Genomic DNA, 9,717 nt, shown 5'->3' with positions numbered 1-9,717 from the left:
CGAGCACCATAACCACTGAGCCCCCGCGGCGGCCGAACTTGAAGGGATCCGGCGATTACTTCGTTATAGTCATAGCCTAGTTATGGCTATACAATACAATACAATACAATACAATACAATACAATACACAATACAAAGGAAGGAAAAGATTTTTGCTAGCCACGGCATCTGCCATCGCTACGAGAAGCACCCGGGCCGGGACAGCGGAAATCGAGGGATAGCAGGCAGACTGGAGAAATGAAATGAGAGAGGTGAAGGGACAGCCAGAAAGGATAGGGGGGGAGAGAGGTACTATATACAAGTATTATATTACAAATCAACTTGCTTTTTTGGAGCTTTCTTCGCAGCCTTCTGTGGACTTCCCCATGTTTGACTACACCCGTAAAAGTTGCCCACAGTCTCGCTGCGATTAAGCGTCCCTAACACCCAAAAAGCCACCGCCACTACGGTTTCGATAAACGAACTCGGCTACTGCCATTTTTAAAAGGAAACCTCGGTACTTTGACGACATGACAGCCAAAAAAAAAAAAAAAAACATCGGCTAATAGCCAGCCAAACACGTCCCAAGAGCACGTGGATTTGACCGCAAGCTTACACGGTATTCTTTCCCGGGAGCTGAAAAAAACGCGAATTCCGTGCGGCCATTTGGAAGGCCAGGCACGTGAAGCAGAATAAGAGACGCACGACAGCATTTTTTCCAGTGCAAAAATAACGACTCTGCATTTATTGAATGCGTTGTTTTTTCACGCTTTTCTTTTTCATCGCTTCGTTCTTTGCCGAAGACTATGTACAAGTCGGGCATTGGGGGAAATGGGAGGGGATGTTCATTGATTTGCATCTTGTAACTCCTAAGGTACTTCATAAATATACATATGTACAGGACTCTTTTTCGCATATTCTTAGAAGAAATATTACAGATATTCATAAATTATGTTGGGCACGCTGTACAGAGACAATCTTGAGAGCGTAGGAAAAAAAAAAAGGGCGTATAGGCACAGGAAATAACGATCCTTCAGAGGACATACAAACAAAAAAAAATGAAACGAATGCAATTTCACAGACAGACATGTATCGTCTCTCTTTAATAAAAAAACACGAGCTCACGCCAAAGCGAGAACAAATGTACACACACGCATACACGGACGACTATGGCTCTCCGGTAGTAACGTCAAGGCCGTTTTCTCTTTCTAAAAACCGTTACGCATGACTCGTAAACCACGCTCGCTTCGTTTACGCAAGGGTTACTCCCGTACGCTTTAAACACTGAAAAGAGGATCGGCTTCACATTATCGGAAGGGCTGCACCCAATCAAGCTAGGTGGCTCACTGTTTGAGGCTTCCGTAAAAAGGATTGCATCTTTTGACAGTTTCACAACAGAGAAGCATGGCGAGCATAATAATGCATCATAGGAGGCACTAAGTCATCAGAACAGGTGCAAGAACGCATCCCGCATGAAACGCTTAAGGTCAACACAATGTGCTAGTAGCACTATCTATCGGATCGCGAATTGGGGGGATTAAAATGTGCGCCCCTAAAACTGGGCTAGACGTTTGGAAGTTAAAGCCACAAGACAGTCGGCGCAATAGATTTCTAGGCCAACTAAACGACCTCAGCGACATCAGCACACAGACCGAACTGCGTCCTAACGAAAACGATGCTCAATCCCCTGCATCGGGGCAGCGTTACTGCAGCGAGGAGCGTAAACCTTGCGTAACGAAACGAGACGATTGTGAATAATTAAACAGTTATTAATAATACTCTTTGTGGTACAATCGGCCGCATTGGCTGCACGGGCACTCACGACTTGGAGACTCCGCGAGCGGCACTTAAACGTCTTCTCTTAAAATAAATAAAAGGCAGAACAGAGAATGGTGGAAAAAGAAAAAGGGGACAGGGAGAAACATCTCGACCAAGCTGCCACTTCAACGTCACTTGCTCTCTCTTCTTTGTGTTTTTTCGTAGGGGAGGTAACAGTGCCGGGTTGCATAGCTGCCACTGTGCATGGTCAGTGAAATTCCTGCTCTTCAAGCTGCATGATACTATCACACGCCTCATCTCAGAAAACCGATGAAGTGACCTTAGAGCAGGACAACAACGAGGTCACGGATGTGCGTCATGACGAAGACTTTCGTGCGATGGTCAGGCTCACAATGTAATTAAAAACGTTTATCTGACATGGCGCACAAAAGGAATATCATGGTCCTAAAATTAAGAATTTCCCATAGTTTCACCTCTATGAGCACAACGTTCGATGTTTGTGAAACCGGGTGGTGATAAGATGAGAGATGCAGGACCATGACCAGGAACGAAAAAGGCGACCTGGTAGTTAGATAAGCCAGGATGGACACCTGCATTTGAATAAAGTCCAGTTCCACGCCCTTGCTGACACAAGTGACAAGCAATACGATTGCAAGAACAAGAAATAACCGAGAAAACAGCTGGACAGGGCATGCTTCGCTGAGGTACAGAAGGATTTGCTATATTGGTTCTGAAAGTGGAATTGACAAGATCTACGCCAGATATATGACAGACAGCCTACAGGCGAAAGCAAGTAGTGCACCGCAACACCACACCGCATACAAGACTGTTGGTTTGAATAAAATCATACACCGAGCAAAGCAGCACGCGATCCCCTGTGTTCAACACCACGTGACGGCATTACCTTAGCTCAAAATAAAAATAAACTACGGACGGAGAGGAAAAACAGTTCATCGTGGAAGTATTAGCAGGGTCTTAAGAAAAAAGCTCACGAGAATGTGAAAGTAAAAAAAAAAAAACTGCTAACAGGCAACAGCACCAAACAACATGGGCGGGAAAATGACCAGACGACTGAGACCAAGGCACAGGCACCATATATGCATACACTCAAAACAGCCCAAGAGGAGGAACGCGTATTGAAAGAACGCACCAAGGCAACAACGTCTCCAACTTTTCTTTCGAAACAAAAAAGGTTACCTAATAACTGAAATCAAGGAGCTTTTGGTGCAGAAACAAGGCTGTAAATGATTATGCGCTCTGACACAGAAACAAACAGCGAAACTAGGATGCAGATGCGAATGAAGTGAGCTGCACGCCTGTCTCTGCTGAGGCACTGCACAGTGAATACGATAATGTTGTATTGAAGAACGCTCCCCCTTGTGACAGGCATTTAAAAGACTCCACGGACTTGGCTGGGTCACAGAGATGTGAAAGAAGAATGGGTAATAAAATTAATCAACAAGCAATAAACATGAGAAAAAAAAGAATAATGCATGAAAACAAGAAAATGGTGGAAATACCCAGACGGTTTTCTTAGGACTCCGCAGGGAGACACGTGGCAAGGCACGCAGGGCCTCCGCCACGGTGTCCCAGCTGACTTCACAATAAAAAGGGAGCCTCTGGCTTTGAAGCGTGCACATCAAAAGAACAGAGACCATAGGGAATATAGAACAAGCTCTTTGGATCCATGAGTGGGTGATGATGCCAGGTGGCCCTTCTTTGCAGCCGGTGAAGAGGTGGCGGTTTTCACTGGCAAACAAAGAAGGAAACGTTCTGCAGGAGGCACATCATCACGAGTGTTTCGCTCACATGGGCACGCCAGATGTCCTCTCTCAGAGTCCAGTCCTGAGCGGCACCTCTCATATGCACGCACACTTGGGAAGCATTTATATTAACGTTGGAGACGACGGAAGAAGAAAAGACTTTTTCTGGGATGACTATTTTGGTTGTGAGGTCGTGGTGACGGCTTGCTTGTCACATTGCTGGCTTGCGTGCACTGCCCTTCACACATCTGCACCACACGAGTCTCACACGTGACGACCTCTTTATCTTCCCTCACTGCCGCTTCCTCCCACACCAGCTAAGGGAAGGGGTGCGCGGACACGCATCACTCGAAACGTCACTAGCACAAAAAGGGCAGTGTTGACGAAGATGGCACGTGTGGCATTGCCAAGCTGACGATGACGACGACGCGGCGGCTCGTACCAGTCACGTGACGACTTATGATGTCACAGTCGCGTGACGGCGGCGAATCGTGACGTCACACGATGACAGGCAACAATCCCGAACGGTGGCATGAAGCAGTCACGTGACTTCTGACGTCAGTCGATGGCGGCAACTCGTGACATCACAAGTCGAGTGGCGACGATCACGGTGACGTCATATCCCCAACAGCGAGTCCTCGCCCCAAGCTGCAGCTCTCCCCCGAGAGGTTGAGGAGGGGGGCGGGATCGCCTCCGATCGTCGGCACAAGGCAGCCGGCCACGATGACGCGATGGCAGTTGTGGCACACTACCCATGCGGCACTTAATTTAGGTAGAAGTCTCGTGTTGGTCACACTTCCGTCGCGAGCATGCTTTCGTCCCGATAATGGTCCTCTATCACGTACACTGCATTGCTGCCCGTGACTGGCTGGGGCTGTGGTGGCAACGGCTGCTGCTGCAACTGCTGCTTGGCAGACGCAATGTCATCCTCCTCGACTGCCACGTTGCCGCCCACTCTGGAATCACAGCTGCAATGAGAGAAAAAGGACGAGGTTAATACGAAGCTCATCAAGTTACTATGTGTGCCACTCCTACTACTGTGTCCACCAAATAAATCCAAAATACCAATTTCTGAACTCTTAGCACCTTTGCAATTCAAAGCATGACAGCATGGACAAACATTGACTGAGAATGCATGCCTGTTCTGCAAATCTCCCTGAGATTTGAGGTACAAACACTGCTGCAAAACACCTCCCTTAAGACACAATGGTCCACCCTAATGGTGGCATATATAGATAAGTTCACACTTCAATGTGGCACAGGTCTACTACAGGAAGTGTAGACAATGTGGGCTACAGGCCTGTGCTACTGTGTCACCACAAAGATGCCACCAGCTTCTAATATCTAGTCCTTTTTAACAAAGGAATCAGCGCTCACCTTTTTGGGGATGATCCTTGTAACGAAGCCCGGTCCAGGACGTGCTGATGCTGCGTCGTCGACGCGCCACTGTCAATGCCACCAGGCTCCTGGTAATGCCTGCTGAGAGTCCTCGTGCTCGCGTACGTGCCCTCTGCATCGCCGCTGTCGAGCGAGAGCTTGCTCTGCGCCCTGGCCGCCGCCGCAGCGGCGGCGCCCGCAGAGTCCACATTGAGCACCTTGGCAACGGATCCCGTGGCGGCCGACGAAGACGTGTCCCCGTTGGCCTTCTTCTGGAGCGGCTTCTCAACGAGCGCGTTGACCACGACGACCGGAGGCGGTGCCTTGCCCCCGGCGCCCTTGTTGTTCATGCCGTGGTGCTGGACGGTGTTCCTCTCGTTCTGACGCTGCGCTGCCTCGGCGTCGCGGCGCTCCTTCCAGCGCCGGCGCTGGCAGACTATGACCAGGGCCGCCACCAGGGCCACGAGAGGCACGGTCACGGACGCCGTCACGATGAGGGCCAGCTGCATGCCCGACAGCTGCTCCTCGGGGCCGTTGTCGCTGCGGCCTCTGGTCAGGTCGTGGCCGACGTTTTCGTCCCGTCTCGCCGAGGACCTGCCGGGCTGGACCACGGCCACCCTGGGCGCGAGGGCTGGCGGGCGGTGCTCGCAGCGTTCGCCGCTGAAATCGTTCGGACAGCGGCACTCGAAGCGGCCGGCCAGGTCGACGCACGCGCCGCCGTTGAGGCACGGCGAGGAGGCGCATTCGTCCAGGTTGACAGAGCAGTCCTTTCCCGAGAAGCCGGGCGGGCAGTTGCAGCGGAAGTCGTTAACCAGGTCCACGCAGCGGCCGCCGTTGGCGCACGGGTAGGTGAGGCAGTCGTCCACGTCCTGGTCGCACAGCCTGCCCACGAAGCCCGGCCGGCACATGCAGCGGAAGCTGTCGGCGCCGTCCAGGCAGGTGGCGCCATTCAGGCAAGGGTCCGACGCGCAATCGTCGATGTTTGTCTGGCACAGGGGGCCCTCGAATCCCGGTCGGCACTCGCAGCGAAAGCGGTGCTGGTCGCCCCCGCCGCCACCGGAGTCACCGTCCGACAGTGTCACGCACGTGCCGCCTAGTCGGAGAGAAAAAAAGAGGCAAAGGATTCGGGGTTAGTTACCCTCGCAACAACCACTATTCCACCACACGACGGTTAGGAGCTCGTGCGGGAAGAAATATTCGAATAGCTACAGTTCTGACCCGCTTCCTGCAAACATTCCTGCCGTTGGGTGCTTTTTGTAGCACGTTTTTAGCGCCGTGCTTTCGATCTTAAGGCTGCACCGCACTGCTTAGCTTCCAAATTTTCTCTTCAGAAAAACAGAACAATAGGTCATTCTTGGCCAGCAATACAAGAAGGTTCATTACGTCGCTTTGCTTTAGCAGGCAAAAAAAAAGCGACGATCGCGACCAGCCGACTTGTCCGAGGGACATAGAGTGTACACTGACCGTTGGCGCACGGCGACGGGTCGCAGGGGTCCCTCTGCACCTCGCAGTGGTCTCCGGCAAAGGCGTCCGGGCACAGGCATCGATATCCGTCCGACGAGTCGCGACAGCTGCCGCCGTTGTGGCAGGGGCTCGAGTCGCACGCGCTGTGCGGCACCTCGCAGTGGCGGCCCGCCAGCCCCGGCGGGCAGCTGCACGTGTACCCGGTGGCCGAAGACGACGTGTCCGCCCTGCAGACGCCCTCGTTCTGGCAGGGCGACGCCAGACACGGGTCCTGCACCAGCTCGCAGTCGGTGCCGGCGTAGCCGGGCAGGCAGGCGCACGTGTAGGACCCCTGGCCCGTGTTGGTGCAGGTGCCGCCGTGGCGGCAGGGCCGGTTGTTGGTGCAGTAGTTGAGGTCCTGGTTGCAGAACAGTCCGCCCCAGCCCTCGTCGCAATTGCACTGCCAGGGCTGGGAGCAGGTGCCGTGCAGGCAGCCCGGATAGCGGACGCACCGGTCGCACAGCGGACCCTCCCAGCCTATGCGGCACTTGCACTCGTTGGGCTTGTCGCAGTCGCCCTGCGGCTCCTTGCAACCTTTCAGGCAGATCGCTGCAGGAGGAAGAGGGAAGAGACGACCGTGAGACCCAGCTACAGTAACACAAGTTGTGCAAGAAATATACAGCCTCGAGTAAAAATTTATAACTGGCCTCAACACAAACATGCTTTCATGGCATAATCACAAGCTGGTCCCAAGTCGGAACAACATGGATCACTAGAAGATTTCGCCACAAAACAGTTCAGCTGCTTGATATCTCTGCCTGCAATAACTTCCGGGGACGTCATCGCAGGCGGCAGCCGCAATCGGCCGCCTGATGTCGCCACAAGAGCAGCAGTCACGATGAAGCCAGTTCAAGCTGACTGCAAACGGTCGTGGTTCAGACTTTTCCGGAATTCAAAAGTGCACCCAGTTCTATCGCTACACACGAAGTACCACAGGGAAGTACAGTGCAGCACCCATGATGTCATCTTATAGATACGTGAGAGGGGAGGGTACTTTCAAGGCAAGTCACGGATTGCGTGAGAGAACGAGAACATCTAGTTCGATTAGGAGAAGAGGACAAGCCCCGACACGCAAGCGCAGTTAAGAAGAGACCGGCTGCCCCAACGCCACGCGGCAACACAACGACACGAGGAAACGGTGCCAGGCTCGGTCATACGGTTGCGCGCGCAACACGGCTTCCTCCTCGCGCTCCCACGCTTCAGGGCATTACCGGAGGAGGACACAACGGAGGGAAGGCAGCTCAGGGGATGGACTCCAAGGAGGAGGCGGCGAAAGGGACACAGCTAACAGCAACGCAGAGATGTACACGACGCGTGCAGAGAAGAGCACAGCTTTCCCTTCCACACTCGGGACAACACAGCAGCACTCAGGGCGCCGATCGCGCACCGGCAAACGACCATCGGCTAATGATGAGCGGCAACAAAAGAAGACGACAGGGGGGGAGTGCGGAGGAATGCTTCTGTTCGTGCGAGCAAACGCCCCCTTCTCTTCCATAATTCTTTCCCTTTTCTACCCTTTTATTTTATTTGCCTGGCGCGCGCCCAGCGGGGGGAGAAGCAGGCGGGTCCCCCTACGCCGCCTCGTAATCGCGCAAAGCGGGGGTGCCCCCGTCGGCCTCCAGCCACTACTGCGTTCGCGTCCTTCCGGCGCGCCATCTCAGCGCACGCTTCTGTTCGCAGGCGCGCGTACTGCACCAACGGCCCAGCAAGAGAGAACTTTTCGCCTTCCCCAGACCGACCCCTGAGGAGCCACTTTCCTTCTGTTTCGAACAAAGCGCGCCTCTCCTCAAAAGTTGTCCTCTCACTTTTTTTTTTCATCCGCTGCTCCTCTGAAGCAAAACTGAGGAGCACCGAAAAGCGAAAAATGAAAACGCCCTCAAGAGGCACGAAGTAAGAAAATTAAAAAAAAGAAAAACTCAGAGCAAAGCAGGATTAACAGCAAGCAGGTCAGCGCGAAAGGTTAAGCTTCCGAAATGAGCACCGCTCGCTTGTTTTTTTTTACCTCCTACCACTGCATGCCTCCCGTAAAAAATAAATAAACAATCAGAAAAGGACGGACAGGACGAAAAACCGAAAGCAGAGAAAGAGCGGTGCGCGGAATGATTGGAGAGGAAAGGTTCGTTGCGAGGGAGCAGGTACGGGGGAAAAAAAAAACAGCAGGGCGCGCGGGCGGTTAGGAGGCAAGGACGGGGGCTTCAAGAGAGCGGTGTACGAGCCCCAGGAAGGTAGGTGATTATACCGCTAAGAGCCTCCTTACAAGAGGGAGAGAGCAAGAGATTCCCGCTCACAACACCGCCTCCCCCACCCGTCCATTTCGGCCGGTGTACACGCACCGTCCCGCCGGGTCGGCTACCTGGTGAGCTACTGAACTGCCCGACGCCGCAGCTAGGGAGACCGGCTACCGCTTCGAGACCGATGCACGCCCCTACACCCCCTAAGAATGTCGGCAGTACAGCCCGCAGGGCACAACTCGTGATCGCAGCTAGCCGAACGGAAGCTCTGAAAGGAGCCGCGGTAGCAAGCGTGTGAGACATATTGAAATATACCTGCGCTCAACTAAGGCCCCTCAACTAAGGCCCCGAAAAATAGTTCAAACTACGAAGCATGCTGCTGGCGGAGAAAAGAAATAAAGACCACAATCAGTACTAGCATTCAACGTTTTCGGTTAATAAGCTGCGAATTTCAGTCTTCGCTATCACGTCTTGCCTTAGCACTGGGTCCACTGCCATCCCTGGCATCCAGCTAGGTTTCTTCTATTTTTTTTTTCTATTTGAAGAAAGGCATTCAGGAATGGCTACGATCGTAAGAATATAAAGACGAGGGTCCCAGAGTAGAAAGAATAATAGGATGTTAAGTTCACGGAAAACAAACGAGCCGCTGAGAAATCAAACAGCGCACTCAAATGCTCGAGTACGAGATCTGGCGTCCGCGACAGGACGGACTCGGCACCGCTCGCTGCCCGCGCATGCCCGTACAACGCCGGGGCAAGAGACAAGGAGCCGCATGCCAGAAGGAAGAGTAAGCTCCGTGGCTCGATGATCCGAACGGCGGCGGCACAGGGACCGTGTGAACGGAAACGGTTAAATACCACGAGCGGGGGCGCGCTGCTCTCGACAGGAGGACTGCATGTGCGGAGGAGATGAAAGGGAAAGTCGGCGACGTTCCTTGCGCGAGGCGGTAGAAAGACGAGACGTTCTCCCTCGGCGTGCTGTTCGGCAGCGCGCCCCTCTATACTGTTCTCGGACATATTCCCATGCGTCTAGCTTCTTGGGAATGCTTACTCCTTCCCTCGCCATTACTTCGGGCCTTGACTGAA

General features: G+C 53.2%; 1 protein-coding gene across 1 annotated transcript in view; it reads right to left on the bottom strand.

Moving 5' to 3' along the window:
* Nucleotides 1–1,063: 1,063 nt before the first annotated feature.
* Delta (neurogenic locus protein delta) overlaps nt 1,064–9,717 on the bottom strand; it is a 40,459-nt gene continuing 31,805 nt past the window's right edge. Inside the window, exons 5-7 of the mRNA XM_089559497.1 lie at nt 6,363–6,989; nt 4,899–5,991; nt 1,064–4,489 (exon numbers count right to left, since the gene is read on the bottom strand). Coding sequence (XP_089415623.1) covers nt 4,312–4,489; nt 4,899–5,991; nt 6,363–6,989 — 1,898 coding nt within the window. The 3' untranslated portion in view covers nt 1,064–4,311. The remainder of the gene's footprint in view (nt 4,490–4,898; nt 5,992–6,362; nt 6,990–9,717) is intronic.

Source organism: Amblyomma mixtum, chromosome 9, assembly GCF_055824585.1.
Source record: "Amblyomma mixtum isolate Tamu chromosome 9, ASM5582458v1, whole genome shotgun sequence".
Lineage (NCBI taxonomy): Eukaryota > Metazoa > Arthropoda > Arachnida > Ixodida > Ixodidae > Amblyomma > Amblyomma mixtum.
This window is presented reverse-complemented; position numbering and strand designations above follow the sequence as displayed.